Below are 21,484 nucleotides of genomic sequence, written 5' to 3' on the forward strand. Positions count from 1 at the left end.
GTGCTTTCCCCAGAGATCGCCACGATGATGTTGATGAGTTGCTCGCATTCAGCGACTTTTCGCGGCCTTAACCATGTTATAATACCACCTAATGGAGGGCCTCCCCACCTTACGTCTACCGGCTCTTTGTTTTTTCAGCCCTAACAGCTGTAGTTACATTCATACAACATCGCCACTTTCCATTTCAGTAAAATATAAGAAGGGAAAAAATTGTTATTTTTAGGTCTAGTGCTATAGAGTCCTTACAAAGGTCTGGCATTTTTAACAAACTAGCTTTATTAGCCCCTTTTACACGTAATGAGCATGTGCTTATATTACAGCAAATAAATAGCATAAAATTTATATTTATTTTATATATACTTTGGTATTTTAGTAGTTTAATTGAATAGTTAAAGTTAAGGTTGTAAAAAAACGCTGGAAGCAGAAGACCACTTCTAACCGGTTTTATTCGAAATCCATGAAGTAAGTCAATGTTCAGTTGTAGAATGAACCAGATGATGAACTGAAAAGTTTGTTACCTATTTATCTTATTACAAACGAATTTTGAACGAATAAGTTATAACTGTATATTATTATTTAACTTGAATAATTAATATTTACTTTCAATGTTTTTTTAATGTAAATTAAAGAAATTTGTGTTTTGTTAGAAACGATAGGGTTTGCATAGCATGTACCCAATCTGTGTACTTTCGTTATACTTTACAAATGTTTTACCTTTCTCTAGACTTCATAAAATTAGTAACTTTAAGAAATTAGTATTATTGAAGAATATTGTAAAAATGACTAAAAACAAAATCCGTTACAGGTTTGTTGTGATTTTTTTTCAAATCAGGTCCCGTTTAGAATCTACGTAAATTTAAGTTTAAAAATGCCTAAAAGGAGAGTTCAATCTGATTCAAGTTTCTATGAAATGGTACTCTTCTGATATGAATCTTATTAGATTAAAGTTATCACCTGTGTAAGTAACTTACACAGGTGATAATTTAAAGTGATCCAATGTAGATAATAATAGAAATAAATTAAATGCATTTTTTTCATGAAATGTTTGATGTGAGACTAAGCGATGCCTCGTAGCCAGTAAATCGTTCCGTCGTTGCCATGGCTACGGCGCACTCAAATCTGAAACACTGTGATACCTATGTCTCCTTATTTGCGCCGTAGCAGTACATTCTTAAACGATCTCTAGAAAGAAACTTTAAATAATACTATTTATCACTTTCTTCACTTCGCAGCCAATGCGCAAAGTGAAATGATTAGATCGAATGGATATATAGTTACCACAGTTGCGTGGCGCATGGCTTATAACTCTGTTGCACTTTAGCCATGATTCATTTTATTCTAGTTATGCAATCAAACCTTATGTACAATCACCACAGTAGTAAAAACGTGACGTGTATGATGTTTAAAAATAGCTTCCAAGTTTAAATTTTCTAACAGTAAAATTCAATGTTGCAATGTATATAGAGAAAAACAATCATTACAAATATTTGGTCCAGTACGTTATTTTATCAAAGATTACCCTGTTGTCTTAAGAGACGAACTCGCTAAAGCTATATGACGTTAAGAAGTACGTCCTATTGACCCGAGTCAAGTACCTTCACTGCCTCCACTTAATCCGTCCGATTCTTTACATTAAGAATTTTTAATAATAAAGGGTGAGTCATAACACAGTTAGCTTTTGAAAACAAAATAAAATAAATATTTTTATCATTAATACTACTTCCAGATACAACAATATGTTTTTTTTAATAAACAAAACGAGGAATGGAGATTACTTTTCGTAAATTATATCATCCAAGTATATTTAAGGTCTTTTGGAATATTCTTCCAAACGACACCGAATGTTTTTAAAAAGATACCTTCAAGCTTGACGTATTGAAACTGATGCCGTTTTTCCTCGAATGTTATTTTATACAAAAAAAGGCGACAAATCCGAACCTGTTGTGCGTTGTCACTATAATGTTCTCTTCGATTCAATTTTTCTCAGGAACGTTTCTCGTAAAATCAACTAGCATTAGATGTATGACAAGTGGTCCCGTCCTTCTGGAACCCTGCTAGAAGTTGTACTCATTGAGCTTTTGAAGTTTTGGTTACAAGAAATCATTCATAAAACCTAAAAGAACTTTATTATAGCCACCTCCTATTAACTTTTTATAATTTTCTAAGAGTACCTAAATAGTAAAGAAATAATTTTTAAGATTTTTATAGTATTAAAATATATCCCGACAGGCTTTTCCGGTATCACACGGCGATAAACCTGCAAGTTTTAGTCTGAAAGCAGTGTTCTAATTACGTGCAATTGGATTTTATTTCTGTAATAAAAACGATATAACCAAAATGATGTTCGTATATATATATTATATATAGTTCTATCAAGTATGCACATTATTGGAGCGATAAAAACTGTACGAGACGTGATTTTAATTATTATTAATAATATAGTTGAAGAACTGTAAAGTCAGTCAAACCGTAGAAGATCCGCTGGCAATACATGCTCCAATAATCTCCCTAAAGAAACGCTTGTGCTCGACAATGCGTTACTTCTAGTCGTTATTTTACTTTTATTTTCATCGTACTTTTTAAGATTTAAAACAGAGCAGTAGGCCGATGAGAAACGACCCCATGTCAAAAGAAACTTGTAAAAATTTCTAAATAATAACAAATGTATAAAAATTACTTTTCTCTTAGAAAGAAACATGAATAAAAAAAGATATTAAGATCAATAAAAGACAAAATAATTACAAAGACATTTTATTAAACACTTTTTTATATTTGTAAAATAGATTAATTAGATGACATTTACATCAAACAATTATAAAATTTTGTTATATAGTTTCCAATTATCTGTACTGTGGCCCTTTCAACGTAATGACAGTTGCATTAGGGGATTCTCTCAGAAATTATCATATAACATTTTAAAGATTTTGCTTATCATGTCACTAAGGGATTGTTGGCTTTATGTGTCGCATTAAACTATATTTATTATTTAATATGTTATTTACTTTTATGTTCTCGTCATACAGCGTCACACGGTAAATGGCTAATGGTGTGGTTTTACACAGTTTTTACACATACTTATTAATACAGTGTTTAAGTTTTTTACTTGTAATTAGAGAAATGTTCTAACAAGTTGACAAATAACTTACAAGCTCTCACACCTATAATGTATACATTTATTCTAAACGATTAATATATATCTAAATGTCAACAATAACAGACGCCAACATTAATTTTTTACATTATGGTTATGGTACGAAATTTAACGCGTTGTTTTGTCGAGTGCGAGTTTCTTCCATAGATATTGGTCGTATTATTTTAACATTATGCTTACAACAAAGGACAGTATTCTTATTAAGTACAGTTTCGGTTTGGTCAAAGGGCATAAAATTATGGTATTTAGTTTGGAAAATTTACATTAACTTTGTTTCATAAGAACATTGAATGAAAACATATTCTAATTCGCAAATAACACAGATTTTTACATGAAAAGTAAACCACCAAAACAAAGGAATGCGTTAAAACATTTGATACATATGTTACGTTTTAAGCTTTACAGACTAGAAGCGTTTAGTAACAATTTGCAGATTTTAACATTTTTAACCACTAATTTATAAGAAGCTCTTATTTTAACGATTTCCAGCTATTACGAAAGCTCTTTGAATTGAATTTAGAATACGAACGGTTTTTTCTATATTTAAAAAATCTTTTAAAAAAGGGTTTATTTGGTGTGAAGTTTTAATATAGACAAAAATGTATATATGCATATTTATTTGTGTATATATGTAATAATAATATAAGTCATATTTGTGTATGTATACGTTAACACTTTAGCATATATTAAAACTATAAATACAACAAAAATTTAGCGTAGCAATATTTTATAAGTCTAACACAGAATGTACGGTTAAGCATTAAAATTTAGATTATTTATTTCTACCTAACAACATCAATAGGCTTTTATATAATTGTTTATATAGCAATACTTGCTTATTTTTTAGCCTTTACTTTCTTTATTTCTGCATAAAACGCTTTGAAGTGTTGGTATGTATTGCAGTCATCTTTATTTTGATAAAATAATGTTTTTACTTAAATACTTTATTTGTAAGACGTATACATTAATTCCATAAATTTACTTATGTTTATTAATTTCCTCGATAAAAGTCCATACTTGGTTAATTATTAAATCTATTTGTTATGTAATTCATGATAATATATTTTTACCAGTTCTGTTTGTGCTAATATTAACTATTTTTTCAATTAACACTCCTTACTTATTTATCTTTGATTATATCGTTTTCTTAAGCAACAATAAGGAATTATCAAATTCTTACGACTGACATTTAAATACACAAATTCTAATCTCTACACTATCACGGGACAAGAAACTGTCTTTTAATATTCAATACAGATAATAACAATATTCGTTTATATTATATATGCGTTATTTGCCGCACTAACACATCGCTCAGCCATAAAAGCAAAAACAGAGAATGTGCGCCACCTTTGCTAGCTTATGCTATACATTTTTCGACGATAGTTTGTGCATTCATGTAACGCCAGCATTGACAGATTCAAAGGAAACAGATTCGGCTCTGAGACACACATGACAGCACTTATGTGGGGCCAGCGGCTGTTTCACTAACCGGTACCTGTAGCCCCCGGTGCGTGTCGTGATCAGCGAATGAGGAATCAGAGTGGTTAGTTGTTCCATGAATTGGAGGTCGCGGTTCGGCCTGTGAACCCAGTTCGGGTGGCTCCTCGGGCGGCGCAGCGGCCGGTCGGATGTTATCGAGCCGAGGGCGCGGCGAATAGCGCGGCGTCAGCGAAATGCCACCGACGACTGGGTGCGATTTACGATTCCCGCCTGCAGGACGTCGTGCATCATGCGCTCGTTCTCCTGGCGAACTGCGAACAAACAAAAAGCAGGCTTAACCATCGTCGTTTTGAGAAAGCGGTCATCTGATATTATGTGGATTTAGACCTTTGTACAATACTTATATCGGGGATTTGTTACTTCTATTAAAGATCGACTGATTTTGACTAGGTTTAACATATTTAAATATTTAAATCATCCATTTTAAAGTTTCCATAAGACATTACATTACATCTTTTAATTTCTATTTGAAATCTTTAAAGGTTTGTGAGTACACTAGATTTTTCTAAATCTATAGGAAGTTATTGTCGAAAAAATTTCAACGTATGCCAACGTATTGAAGAACCAACTACAATTGTATTGTATATTTAAAGTGTAAAATTTTGGTTAGGTTTAAATTGGAAGTTATGCCGTTAGATTAGACCTGTTAAGCTTGCAGGAAAATAAGCTTATTAAATGTTTTAGTCTAAACATCGAAATTTTATTCTTTGATAATTAATATAAATTAATTAATGGCGTTATTTTTCAATCTTCTCAAATTACATAAAATGTACTGTGCGCGGCAGTAATTAAATGAATATTAATATTATAATTATTAGTAAGCTTATATGAGTAATTCGAGCATTATCCTTATATTTAAAGGTTATTTTGAACCGAACTATATTTTGTGTAACGCATTTTTGTAAATTAAAGTACGTTACTGTGGCTCCTTTTACATGCGTGATAAGTTTTTGATAGCATTCTCTGAAGTTACAATTTAATCTGTGGTTTGTTGAAAAGAAAAAGTATATTTTTTGTCGTATTTGTCGTCGAATATTCTTTATAACTACTTTCTTCGACCCTAACTTTTTTTTAAATAATTATTCGAATTGGGCTGTTCTTGAGTATTGCGCGAGCAAAATTTTTTGAAATTCAAATTTATTTATAGATAGATTTAAGACGTCTTGACGTGACCAGTCTAACGGCCGCCAGTGTCAACCGTGTGACAATCGTGTTAACGAGTAAGTATCGTTTGGGGCACATTTGCCTTTGATTTGCGACAAAAAACCGACGCGCTATTGCAACGACTGACTGCATACGCTTGCAAACCTACACAAACCAAATCAAAGACTATTCACACGTTTAAATTTGTAATGTTTTGTTAAGATTTGGCAAGCGTATGAAGGCGGACTAAATATTTACACAACATTATTTTGCACGAGAAATATCTTTTTTAAAAAGCGAGTCGTAATTAATTTTTGATTTTGTCTCTGTATACATTTGATAATTTTCCAATCTGATAAATATATCTACTAGTTAGCAGTTCTTGGAGGGAAGAATGTGCGTAATTACTTCAAAAAATTTACTTTCCGAAAATGTACTGCAATTAAGTTATTGTTATCACCTTGTCTCAAATACCTGATATAACATTACTTACTTTTTTCTCTTTGGATGTCAATTTATTTATTTCGGCATACATTATTACGTACAGAGTTTTATCGCTATACCACCAATTTACTTGATAAAAACATTGTTAACATGTTAATTTTAGGCTACAGAATACAGTGAAAAATGGATTGTATGAATTAAATAAAATAAACAAATTCATTAAAATGAGTTTTTATTCGCCTTATATTGTTTCCATTTATAATTATCGGGTTACAAGGTCAGAGTGTGTGTGAAATATAATGCTGCATATATCTTGAGGATTTTTAAGCATTCTTCTTTTTTTATAGTATTCGTTTGGCAGAGTAGTCGTGTTCATAGGTCATTGTTCTTAGATAATATTAGTTTCGTCTTTAACTTGTATTAGTAAGTAGCGTCTTTAACTTACTTATATCGGCAAAGAATTTTTTTTTGGTTAGGTTGTTTGTCTTTATTGTAAATTGAGTATGTTTAATTATTTATCCATATCAATATTCACATAGGATCATTTAAAATGACAACTTGAGGGTCATGAAAAGACCCCGATTTAAAAGAATTTAGAATCAAATTGAACTTTGATGTGTAACCCAAATAAAGCATCCTTCAAATTAAAGCTACGTGGGTTTCAAACACGCCCGGATCTGAGAAGAGACTACAACAAACTGAGACAAAGTTTTTATGTCGTCACTTTCACAATATTCTAACTACTTTTGTTAGAGCAATTTATTTCCAAACTCTATTATCACCAAAAGAATCGTGCACACTACGATGGATGGATTTTTGAGAAGATTTTATTTTCTTAATTTCTTAAATTTATTACGAGACAACTTTAGAGATATTGCATGTGAATTTATGTAATACCAGACAGTTGCAAAAGATTTATCAATTTTTTATAAAATGTTTAAGAAGCCGTTCATGTTTGGTTGTAACCTAATGTACTCTACTATTTTTCTTGAATTTATTTATATACTTATAACTCATTAATGTACATCGACTATGTGCCGTCAATATTTTTATTTCACAAATGTTTTCTTTGATGGAATTTCTTAGATCTCATATTACAGAATGCCGATTGTAAGATTATGGATTTATGCAAAAACGACAGTTTTTTTAAAAAAAAAAGCTTCAACTTAGTTATGTTCACTTGAAAAGTATCCACTATTTTTTAGTTCAATTCAACCACAAAAAATACAACCCCTGTTGATTAACATTCCCTCGTTGTTAGCGTGAGCTTCTCTTTGATTAGTTGACCGACAAATTTGAATTATTATTACATCGTTAAGTTGCAAGGTCATGAATGTATAGTAATATATCCTTCCACAACTTTATTTTAATAAAGTTCGTGTATACTTTATTTTCTCAATTTTCATTAATATTTTAAAAAGCAGGCTGCCGTTGGCTTATGAAAACAAATTGTATTTTCTCTTTACTCTGAGTTACAAGTCACTTTTTTACATTTTTATTTATATAGTAATTTTCAACTTAAAAATAAATCTGTTAACACTAAATTTCTTATAAACCTTTTATTAATCTTATATTTATTACACTGATCTACATTCATTTGTATATAAATAAACCTTTAAAAGTGTATACATTTATTTGTATAATACACTTTGAATCATTTATAGTGATCATTTGCGTATGCAATATTATGAAGTGATTGCCAAAAGAGCCCAATTTCATAAAAATTATTATAATCAGATTAGAAGCAGATTAAACTTTAATGTTACTTAACAACTTGAAACTTCAAACCCTAGTAGGGCTCTCGCCATAAACTGAAAAGAGTCCACAAGAAATTCAAACGGTGTTAACTTTTGAATCAATTTAGTAAAATAAACGTGCTTAGTAAATCTTTAATCTATTTAAAACCAGTACTCTGTGTTATATAAACGCCATTTTCCAATAACAAAACATCATAATAGGTGTATTTCTTCATTTATTGATATTAAAATTCACTGTTATTCGCTTTGTAATGTTTCCATTTATTTTGAACACACAAGAGATTGCGGTATTTGTAATCCACTACGAGAGCACATAACGCTTCACTGGTTTCACATATCGTCAGAATTTTTTAAACCTTTTTCTTATTTTTTGGATAGGTATTGGCAGAGTAGTAGCTAACACTACTAAAATGAGATCATTACTCTTAAATGGTACTAGTTTCGAATCAGAAATGAGGAGATTCGTAGACGAACGAAAGGATAACACGGATTGACGACTTGAAGTGGCAGTGGACAGACCACAAGCGCGCAGAACAAACTGTTGCTGGTCCCTTAGTCTTCTGAAGTAGAGAACACGGATCTGCAAGCGCAACGTAGTACATACACTCATAAGGTGGACAGACGATCTTAGTAAGATAGTCGGAAGTTGATCAGAAAGATGCCAGTAGTGGACATCCAACCTTCGGAAATGATGATAAAGATGGAAATTGTTATGTGTTTGTCTTGAAACTCACATCTTGGGATCGCAGAAATAATATGATGGATACATTTAAAAAGCTAATTGAACAATAACTCCCAAAAAATCTTTTTATAGTGCAAATGATTTGTTCAGTGATTATAAAGCTTGGTAATGAATTACTCTACTATTGTGTAAAGTATATTGTAAAAGTAATTAAATAAAAACCTTATCCAGTTTGTTGTGGACTTTGGTTAAATCAAACTAAACCCAATTCATAAGGTAACAATCTGATTCTATTTCCTATTAAATTGTGATACACAAATTGTCCCTGTAAATTATCTGTCGATAATATTATGAATTAAGACCATTGTAAACCGTATAAATGTATTTCGATCGAAATACTTATATGTCAAATATATATTAATATGATCGCTTTATGAGCCACTGTTCTGCTCTGGCTGATAAATATGAAAATTTGTTATTTACTCGTATAAGCCGCTAATGTCGGAATCTAGCAATATGAATGTAACAGTAGACTTTTGTTTAACTATTCATATCAAATTTACTGCAATTAAGTCATTACAAGCTCCTATAAAGTTTATTACGGTGACCGGCATTTTCGGCAAATCTTTTGGTTCTAACAATTCTTTATACAGATAATATTTTTTTATATTACACGCACAAGTTAAAACCAAATAGAAATAATAAATAAACCAAAACAAAATATTAAAAATTTATCTTAGAGATATAAATATTTAAGTATAGTACACAAAACCTCAATTAATCCGAAAAGGCGAGAGGTAAAAATACACTGCGCAAACTGCATTTTTATATCGAATGATGACGTTGTAATTGTTAGAAGTTTGATATTTTTTTCCCGCGCATTAAATTTCAACTTAAACCAGAGAGAGATAAAAGACTATCAATTGTTATGTTATGGTATAAAGGAGAAATTGGTGCTGAAGGATTATAATTTTTATATCATGTATCTCAAGTGGTAAAAAGGGTGAAATTTTAAAGTAATAAATCTACTCGTATAACTCATATGACAAACGATATTTCCAATCAACCTGTATAAAGCAATAACTGTGACATAAGTAACATTTATTTATTTTTCCAATTGGAGCACGATAGGCCAGTAAGTACTGGCATTTATCCCTAAAGCTTTCATACATATTTCCAAACAATTCTATAACATTGTAAAATAAAAAGTGAAAATAAGTAAAAGTACCTATGATACGTTTAAAGGCGTCTTTAAACGTATCATAGATATTATACACCTACAAAGTGTTGTTCTCCTCAATTTTGAGGATCGTCACATCTTACCACTAGCTTCCTATGTATGACGTCACGACATCGATCCTGTTTGTATAATAAATTACGTAGCTATATCCATGCCTATGATTTTGAAACATGAGATTATTCGGCTAATTAGTTAAGTAATTTCACTAATGCTTACGCCTTGTTTGGCGGCAAATATGGGCGGTGGTACGTTATTCAGCGGATTTTAGCAAAACAAACCCCGCAACTGCGTCCTTCTTTATTAAGTCGGATATATTAAAACCGGGATTTGACATGGCCTGTGTTTTAGCGTGTCTTTACTTTCTAAAAAGGCAGGCGTGACGTCTTTATCAGCCGTATGTGATTTTCTACCATAGTATTTTATGATTTTGGAATATAAATTTTATTAATGGATCATCTTGGGTACACAAAGTTATAGGTACATCTAGTAATTATAATATAATGGCTATCTTTGACTATTAGATGAAGATATTATTACAGAATAGTTAATTAAAACTATAATATAGTATAGTAGTATAGTATAATATAATATATATAATGAAATAATATATATATATATATATATATATATATATATATATGTGTATATATATATATATTTATATATATAGGATATCATGTTTTCGATACAATAACATAAAAGTAATAACGTACTCGCAATAACGATCTTATTATTCCGGGACGTAGGAATGGTGTGTTTGCTTGTTAAACATGATGTATCGATCTTGGCCTGTCACCCACTTCTTTCTTGACGGCGTCATATTAAATATTTCCGTTTGCTACGTAGAACTTTTATATACAGCTTACGTAAATAGATGTAGTGAAATAGGGGTAATAAACTAAGATTTTAGTTGATATATATATGTTAGAGCTAGATCTAGATCTAAAAAGTATAGTTAACACATCACAGCACGCACGTCGACGTATAGCTATTACTTTGTATATTTTTTTAATTATCGGTACACAAAGATTCGTCATATTACGAAAGCATGATTAAAATGAAAATCAAGCAACGCTTTGCGACTACCGTTCGCTTTCGAATTTTAAAATACCTTCGGTACGTTATGCGAACGAAAGCCGACGCTATAGAGAGTTTGTTTTTCAGTGTTACGTTTTTTTCCATTAGAGTTTTCATATGATCATGCAAAGATCATGTGAAAACTATGACGGAACTACTCTTAAATATGTAACAGGTGTCCGTTGATATTAACAGGTTTACAAAATTTAATTAAAAAAACTTCCAAAAGGTATACATTTATTTTAACAACTTTAAAAAAATCTCTTTTCGCGAATTTCTTTAATAAAATTTCATTCAATTTATGTTTACCGTCACCGTGCACACATATTTCATCATCCGGTTGCAGTATTCTGTATCACTCACTGAAGTAGCGATATTGTCTTTTAGCACTGAGATGGTCGTTGGGTTTTTATAGGCAATTTTTTTTCTACTGCCACGAGGAAGGTAAAGGATAAGATGGCATGGAAAGAGCTTGTCTTCGAGATGTTTCAAGAAGGATACAATCTTTAGAAATGAAGTAACGACTGAGAAGAAGAATTTTTAAGAGTACACCTATGAATAAGTTCAGACGGGGTGTGTTATATGTACAAAATAACTTTCTAAAAGAAAAATGGTGGTAGACTGTACAAAACGCTCTACAACAACCCCGAGATGTGGTTTTGGAGAAAAATGCTACGCATACTTTGGACAGCAAGACGCACCAATAAGTTCATCTCCACCCAAATAAGATAAAGACGATGCTCTCTGCAAAATTTTAGCTTGCAGAAAATCGTTAAATTTTTTTAAAATAAATACTGGGAAAAGAGAAAGTACAGGGTAAAAGATCTTCTACCCGCTGTTCCGATGAATTTAAGTCTATAACTTGACTTCTTATCTGTTTCCAGGAAAGTAGAAGACAAGAAGGCATGGAAACAGCCCATCACCGATTCCGTGAAGGAGTTTTAAGACAGATATAGATACTCTTTTCGTATGCTGGTTCATGAGTTCACATGCTAATCTTGTGTAATATTTAAATGCCTCTGACAACAACATGGAAAATTTATATACTAGTATAGAGAAATTGTTAATTTTTGGTACTTGATTTTTACACCGAATATTTTTATATTGTAGTTGTTCGTTTTATATAATACGTCAATTGTCTACATAAGTAGTTAAGAATGTATGCACATATCATAATAAACATCATTTCGGGCGTAGAATGTGGCCGCCAGTGGTCATAGGTTACCAAATAGGGTGGAAGTGACTTATTATGCAAAAATTCCTGCTGACATCATATGATCCATTGCTTTTAGTAAAAGAGTTTATATGTGATATAAATTTAAATAAGTTAATAGTACTAAAAGGAGAACTTTATATATTTTAATTTACAATTTACAAAAAATAATAGTTGTGTGTGGGCGCGCCTATTCGATACGAAGAGTATTGGAATGCTACGTGCAGTGTATCAGACAGACTAAACAATCTTAGGTACGTATATTCTACTAACGATTATTCAGAAATATTGTATGGAGATATATCGCAAGGGAAGTTTTAACTTTGGTACATGTTTCAACTTGGTTTTATTGTCATTACATGTATATGTATAATACATATTCTTAGTTTTGTCGGATAACAATTCAAATAATATAACAAAATTCACAATTTGCAAATTTTCAAGTATTGTAATTATTTATTAAATTATTTATCAAAAATAAATTTTAATAAAAAGTTAGTTATAAAATATAATGATATTATAATATCTTTGAATTTAAAATTGACCCAAACAGTGCGGAGGCCAAGGTTCAGCTGTTTGAAATATGACTTTTTGAGACACCAGAAGAGAAAGAAACAAGGACATAAATGACAAAGACAATTAATGGAAAACGCGGAATCAACGAACAGGGGGAGAAAAGAACACTGCGGTGTTTATTTCGATTGGAAAGGTATTATTGTGTTCTCGGTTAAATTAATAAAAATGGTAAAATTATTGAGAGACACCTAACTTAAGCCAATAGGAGGCGAGCGAAAATGCAGTAAAAATAAGTGTTTTTTTTATTTAAACGCCGTGGATAGAACTAAATTATAACTAAAAATAGGCATTTACCAATAGCTATCCAGCGTGGTTCGTCTTATCTTTTTAATGTAAAAAATAATTTTTCAAACCAAAATACCAGGTCTTTAAACATATTAGTATCGATAACGCCGTTAACTGTGCAATACGGGACGAATAAATAAAAGACGAAAATTATTTATTTAAATAATTTCTTCTCTAAAAATATTTAAAATAATATTTAGGTTTAATACAAATTTTTATTAGAATCAGTTTAATAGCGACGTTAAAAGATATTTTAATGATAAGATTTACAGGATGTAAAAATAGAAAGAGGAACAAATAACCATCCGTACACCCGTAACCCATATAGCGTGTAGTATTTTTGCTACACAGACTCAGTTCGTTGCCGTACATCAATTGCTAATCTTAGCCTGGTATTTTTTTCGTACAACCCGTATAGACTAAGCTTGCTAAATTTTTACGAATGAATTTTACAAAATAAAATTGGATAACCATTGCTACAAAAGTTTGTTTATCTGCGGTCTATTATTAATATTGTAGAGATGTATACATGATACGGACATTATTTTGCATTGATATTGCCATCGATTGTTGTTCGCTGAATGCGCTGTATCATCAGACGTAAATAGCTTTTCACTGTAGATCTATTCACACCGTAAATTCTCTACTGACACTGTAGCGAAAGTGGGACGCAACAGGCCATAAAACACCTCAAAGCTCGCTGTTTGTTCCAGTTAATTTACTACTTTTACATCCGTCAGGTTGAGAATGAAGGGGGAACTTGAAGAAACATACTTTTTTAATTTACAGAGTCAATACAAAAAGTTCATAAAAATAGTGAAGACAGTTTAAGGAATATATGAATTATTTCATTCCCATTAGATTAAGTACAATGTTTATGTTATGTTATTATTTTAAATTTTATGTTATTAACGTCACAGTTAAACTGTTTTGAAGTAAATAGTATAAATATGGGAAACTTCCAATGTTTTCTCCGATATCACAAAGAAGTATTATTAGAGAGTGTTTTTGCTAACAAAGCTACTTCGTAGACACGCCTTCAAATAAAGTAAAGCTACCTATTAATTCAGCGTTACAGATTCTTAAGAAACGTAACGAAGTTTTCATTTTAGTTATCGAGAAAGCTTTTAGGCCTCTTATTTCTTGTGCCTTTTAATAAAATAATATTTTAACATTCTACATTGATCGTATTTAAATAATGACTTTTGACAATGTGATTTATATTTATTTATTGATTGATTTATATCGATGCATTGAAATATTTTTATAAAAACACAGGAATTTAAAAGAAGATATCAAAATCGTGAATGCAAATAAATTTAAACTGCGAATTTAGTTCAGATATTTCAATACGAAAGATATTTAACGAAGTAATGATGGATGAATCAACTCGAAGCTAAACAGTATACCCGGTTTAAGAACATACAATGGCGCTCTACAAGTATAACACACCGGCTCACTCCATCGCAATACATTCTTACATTTCTGCATATTACTGAGAGTGCAATATAACGGACAGTGTGCAAAGAATAGTTTGAACGTTTGCAAACAACGCTTCGACCCTCTGATGCAATGTCGATGTCGGATATAATGAAACAAGTTTCATACAATAGTGACAATACTACTTAATACTGTTAACTCATTAAGGAGTAAATAGAGCTAGAAATTTATATAAATTATTATATAGTATACGGTATTAAACCTTTCAATGGGCGAATACATAGCCCAAATGCTTTCAATTAATATGCGGTACATCCTGACCAAAAATCAAAGGCTTCAGAAATAATAAACATTGTAATAATTTAGGAAAAGGCACTCTAAATTTCAGATTATATAATTATTGTTTACTCTCTGTCTCTACAGACTTTGTTCTGCCAGAAGTTATATGCCTGTCGAATTCAATACAAACATTAACTAACATATTTCAGTTTTTACACGAATAATTGATCACCTTTATACTACTAAATTGTAGTATAAATTGTAATAAGAATTTATAATAATCTAAGGACATCTTAGACTTCACAAAATATTTTTTACGGGTAATTTCAGTTTCTTTATAATTTTCAAAAGTTTTAAGTGGTTTTCAGCACCTATGATCGAGGTTAACCTACCTGAGTCCATGAGATAAATAGTTTCATTTACCGTTATTTTTGTCCATTGAAATCCGAATTAATATAACATACTTGGTTTTAATTTACAATAATGTTTGCGAAGGTATTAATAATTTTAACATAATTTGATGTTAAAATCAAGATCTTCAAAATTTGTTATCCAGAGAATTAAGTGTGGGACTTCCATCTGAGAAAATCTTGTTAATGGTCTAAACCGAAGGCAAACAATTGTGTTTATACAGCTAAGCGCTTTATACGCTAAAGCGATATTATCACTTTAATATTCCAATTAGTGAAAAAAATAATAAGCTCAATGTTTGCTACATTTAGTGGTAATATTTAATATATGTTATATAATTTTATAAAATGATTTTAACAACCTAAAAGCAATACTCAATTGCCCATGTCTAGTGAACATGACATAATAAGATGCATCAAGATGGAACGACAGGTCGACCGCTTAGGGTCAATAGGATGCACCTGTTGACGTCATACACTATAAACATGCCCTTCCTAAAGTCTAACTATATTTTCGTGGTTTAATTTTTAATAGAAACTTTTCTTCGCAAATAATTATGTAATCTATATTTTAAATGTTTGGTTGCTGACACTATAGTTGTGATCCGCATTGTTGCAGAACAATGAATATATTTAAAAAAAAACGTAATAATTACGAACCTATCTGCAATAGTTTTATAATATTATAAATTAAAGTAGTAAATATGGATTTATGGTAATTACTTTATTAGAATTGTTAGGTAATATCCTTAATAATGAATCCATTGTGTTGGTGACCCTGAAAACTTTTAGGACTACTACTACTAGCTATTTCAAACTATATATACAAAATTTTATTTTTAATCGAACAGATTACGTCTGTCAATTTAAATATTACTTTTCTATGCCATATGGACTTAACACATAGCATTTGGTTATGAAGATCCATCTCATGCTACTACTACTATATTTTATATTTACAACTAGTTGAACGAATTAAAATGGTCATTTAAATCTCAGTTATGATCTGTGAGGGACGTTCTTTAACAACGATTACTGAAACTAGACTCGAAGTTCTACCAGTTCGATAGAGTCTCACACGAACCAACAACTCGAACAAGCTTGTGAATTGATTTCAGGCAAATTCCAAATGTGTGCTAGATGGACCCAATATTTTGAAGAAGCTCTTAAACGCCGTGGTATTGATGTCGTAAAGCGATATTAAAATTTGAAGGTGGTGCCTCAAATGCTGTATTTGATATTGTTACAGGTGAAGAAATTTGGTTCCATTGTTATGATCCCCAGAGCAAGGTACATGATTCACAGTGAATGTTCCCTTTAAAAGAAAAACAGTTACATCTGAAGGGTACACTAGTAGTACTATTTGTTTGCCTGTTTTTGTTCATCAGAATAACCCGTCAACGCACTTGGCCAAACGAACAATCGAGAATTAGACTATGACAGGTTTAGAATTGTTGAGTCATCTTTCTCACAGTCTCGACTTCACACCACCCGCCTTTTATTTTATTACGGGGCAATGCCGCCGAATTAAATTCTGTATTTATTTTACATAAATGACTTTACGGGTTATTTTTGACTTAAAAGCTAGAGATGACCTGAAAGATGTTTCTTTAAGGGAATTGGTCCTCTAACGGTTGCTTGTCAATACATATTTAAAAATATATTATTTATGCCCCATAATTTAAATTATTAAAAAAATGTGACAGATACGTTATAAATATAAGAAGTAAACTCATAATGCTTTAATTTCGTCTTCAAAAAGTTAAAACATTCTTTATGAGTCTGAGTGTACGTATATAATATATATAATTTTTTTAATATAATTTTCTTAAATGTTGTTAAAGCATACATGTTTCTAACTTATCAAAATGTGAACCTGATTTGTTGACTCATTTGGTGGTTATATTATAATGTACACATCAAAAATTGTAAAAATCATTTAACAAAAAGCATCTGTTGAATTTCTCAGTATTTTGAGCAGGAAGTAGCTTACTACTTATATTGTTCAAGTAATCGACGAATAAAGAGATTTGGAATTTTAATTTTAATTAATTCCTAAAAAAAGGAAAATTTCGTGTTACGAGGTTATTTGTCGAAGAAAAGGTGATTATATAGTATAGATATATAGTATTAACCATAAATCCTCCTGATGATTAGACATGTAATTATAGTACTAGTTATACCCTAATGAATTGCATGTTTAAAGAAGTAGTATTAATTTGGACCGTTAAAGATCTAAAGATATTATAAGACAGATATATATATATATATTCGTAAAAACTACGAAAAAATATTTTAGTTCATCTCTGCGCGCTGAAACTTTTTCGTTATTATTGCTATTGAAATACGCTGTGCTACTCTAAAAATTGAAATATTTTTAACTCCGAGATATGCTATGTAAGGGATTATTGAATACGACTCCACGATATTTTTTTCATTGAGGTTTTCTGACCACTTGTCGACACAACTATCTTACAAATTTCACATTTTAATTAAGACAACCTAGACAGATGACCATCAATTTAATTATGGAATCGTTTAAAGTATAACGTAATGAATATATACTCAATTTTAATCTGTACAGTAAATCATAATGTATTAATAAATCTTTAAAAATCATCACCTTTATTCTCTAAGACATTGTTCTAGAGCACAAGCCAATTTTTTACTATACATATCATATGCATATAATTTATGTAATCATCCGGATTAATCCTACAATAGTATTTTAAAATTACTGAATATAAATTATACAATAATTTAAATCGTGAAATTATTAGGTGAATATCTGAGCGTGCTTTGTACTCAATATTTCAACGATAATGACGAGACGCTATTTGTTACCTAAAGTAATAAGCCGTAATAATCTATGAGATTTAAAATTGAAACAGAAGTCAAACTTTACGTGATGTGTCAAAAACTGTTCTTTAACTTTAAGCCATTCTGAGTTTGGGATAATACACACGGAAATGACAAAAGTTAAGTGACAACACGTGAGCCAAAATATTTAAACTATTTATGATATTTTGAGGATCAACCTTCGTTTTTAAAGCTAGTAAATTAAATTCTTCTGCCATTGCCCCTAACCGAGTTTCTTTTCTTAGTAACTAACATGGTAATCTTATTACTATTAAGTCATTACATCACGTGTAAATTTTCAGACATGTTACAAAAATGAAATGGAAAATTTGTATATTATCCTTATTGATTCCGCTTTATATGAAAACTAATTTTAAGCCAATATGTGTAATAATTTTTTAAAAGGTAGTTTCATTTTTCTTAAATGGCAACACTACTCAACCCCGTCACTCTTGTGACAACTTCAAGTAAAAGGATTGAAAGTGGTGGGGTTAAAACAGCGTTTTGATTATTGAGTCGTGACCTCGGTACCTTGTTCGATTACTATCGAAGTGATAAGTTGTCTAGTGGAAACTATGCTAGTCGGCCTATAAGAATATTGAAAGTGGAATAAAAATATTTACTGTGCTGTGAATTGGAGTTTTTCTGATATTTCAAAAGTGGGATGTTAATAACACAATTAATACCACTAAAAAGACATTAGAATAGGCGATGATCTTGCGAACAAAATAGAAATTAAAAGCACACAAGACGACGTGGAATGTGTAATAAGTATTATTAGTACAAATACAGAAAGGGACCAGAATATTTAAAAACGTAGACATGACGCTAATCGTGTTCCGGCCCCTAAAAACAAAGTTGGTGACCTAGTTAAGATTTTAGGAAATAATTACGGTAATCATGGAAAAAGTACTAAACTCCTATTTAAATTTGTCGGTCCTTTTAAGATTTCTCGAGCGTTAAGAAATGATCTTTATCAAGTAACGGATATTCCGGGTTTTCCTAAAAGAAGTAAGCCTTATGAATCTGTAATAGCTTCTGATAGAATTTGACCTAGGATTAATGTGAAAGCTCGAGAAGCGCATGAAAGTCAAATAAGTGACATTCATTGACATTCAATATTAGGTACTACACATAGAAAATTGAAGTAGGCCAACATATAATATTATTATTTTTAATAGAAGGATAAGATACAATTAAATGTTAAATCTAAATAAATAAGTATGAAATTTAAAATGACTTATACTAATTTGTTTTTTTTTGTGTGTTTCAAATGGTATGACTGATTGACATATGTCGGAGTTGAGGAGCGCCGAGCGTAACGAAACCTCTGATGGTCGGCGAGGTCGTCTACGTTCGGGTGTAATCTGCGTGCGTACGTGCGTGCGATTGCGGGGTAATCTTGGAAAAGATTGAGTTCCCCACTACTACGATCGCTTGGAAAATGTGGGCTTCTTATTAAATCATTTATTTGTAAATATAATAAGGTATGCATACCTAAATGCATTGGTACAAAATACTGTATAATTTAACAGACACATGAAATCTTTTAAAATGTAAAGAAGCTATCTCAGAGTACACCTATCCCCCGATTTACGCGATAGAAACCTTACTGAGAAAAACATGTAAATCGAAAATTAAAAATTTTCAAGTCAAAACTGTGTAAGTCGAAAAGCTTGCAGAAAATGCATAATTTTGCTATTTAACAGTTGCGATTATTTTCAATATTTTTACGTGTACAATACATACAATAGAAATAAAAATAAAATGCTTCGACAAGTTAAAATATTTAATATTTTACTGAAGCACTGTATTTTAATTTAATTACAATACATTAAACAGAAGAACAAAAAACATATTTTTTTTATTTTAATTATACTTATTTGGTAAATTCCCATCACTTCCCTCCAAAATTTCCTGCATTATTTCCCTCTGGATTTTACTTTAATCACAGCGTTAATTTATAATAATCTAAATTATGCACTCACTTGTAATTTGCGAATATGGAAAATTAAATCTTTCTGAAACTGTGAAACTTTCACTCAAGTACAATTTTCCATAGATAAAACTTTTATTTTATGCGAAGAAATACAGACACATTGTGCGTGTGCAGCAAGTCGGCACATAAGCTCGGATTCCCCGTAAAATATGTGTACCCAGCACACGTGTTCAATCACAGTAGCATTTAGTAGAGTGCGATAAAAACAAAAAAAAAAACTTATTAGGAAAACCGTGTAAAAACGAAAACGTGTAAAACAAGTACTGTGTAAATCGGGTGATAGGTGTATTTATTTAAATTTAGACAAAATAGATACTTTTATGAGATTATGCTTGTTTAAAACAAAATTAAATTGATTTTATTCTGTTGGCTTCAAAATAATAATGAGTAACTTATGTTGGTAAGTAATTTATTGGTAGAGTTCCTGATGTTTTTAGTTTGCCAGGGGGCTACACATTTCGTAGGATAGCCGAATGTAATAATTTTATAAAAGGTAGTTTTATTTTTCTTAAATGGCAACACTACTCGACCCCGTCACTCTTTTATGACAACTTGCAGTAAAAGGATTGAGAATGGTGGGATTGAAACAGCTATTTGATTATTGAGTCGGTACGGTAGCTCGGTCACTCGTTTGATAACCATTGAAGTGATAAGTTGTCTAGTGGAAACTATGCGTTAGTCGGCTTATAAAAGTATTAAAAGTGGAATAAAAGTATTTACTGTGCTGTGAATTGGAGTTTTTCTCATATATGTACGTAATGATTTCGATAGAATACTTTGAAAGATATTCAATTTCCCGTTAAGCAGTAGCAATATTTTAAAAAAAGAGTGTGAAATTACACGATTCTTATTCGAATTTCATGCGAAAATTTTCACGGTTTTTTGGTTAATCCAAAAAACAAATCAAATGACGAGGAAATCGTATCGGATAATAAATCAAGCGATTCGCGGCATTTACAATGTACAAGCATTGATGTAGCGAGTTCTTGGCATGCGAGAGTATTCATCTCACTGGAAGTTTTCGAATCAAGCGTGAAATTAAAAAAGTTCTATATTCCGGTTAGGTACAAGTACAGACGCAGTGTAGTCCGCACGCCATGCCTCACTGGATACTATTTTAGCACAAAGCATCGCATCCATTTTGATCTTCACTCAATCATCTTCCCACCTTTTATCCATGTTAATCGGGATTATTACTATTACATCCAGTCGTTTCTTTTTTCTTTTGTTTTTATCACTGTAGACACAAATTCTAATTTACTTTTACGTATATAGGAGAGTTTTACCTACGTACTGACTCATCACGGCATCTCTGTAACCATAGGGCTTTTTTGCTACGCCTGCGATCCCTTCATGATTCCAAAGAGACCATTACAAGCAATTTCTTTACATGTTTATGTTTGGATACTTTACAATTTTTCAATTT

At 30.9% G+C, this 21,484-nt stretch overlaps 1 protein-coding gene across 1 annotated transcript in view; it reads right to left on the reverse strand.

Annotated features, from left to right (window-relative positions):
• Positions 1-4,728: 4,728 nt before the first annotated feature.
• LOC137931755 (uncharacterized) overlaps positions 4,729-21,484 on the reverse strand; it is a 59,500-nt gene continuing 42,744 nt past the window's right edge. Inside the window, exon 6 of the mRNA XM_068775250.1 lies at positions 4,729-4,905. Coding sequence (XP_068631351.1) covers positions 4,820-4,905 — 86 coding nt within the window. The 3' untranslated portion in view covers positions 4,729-4,819. The remainder of the gene's footprint in view (positions 4,906-21,484) is intronic.

The sequence above is a fragment of the Battus philenor genome, unplaced genomic scaffold, assembly GCF_028537555.1.
Source record: "Battus philenor isolate CCGP_79_NKW_IND1 unplaced genomic scaffold, ilBatPhil1.0.hap1 SCAF_8, whole genome shotgun sequence".
NCBI lineage: Eukaryota > Metazoa > Arthropoda > Insecta > Lepidoptera > Papilionidae > Battus > Battus philenor.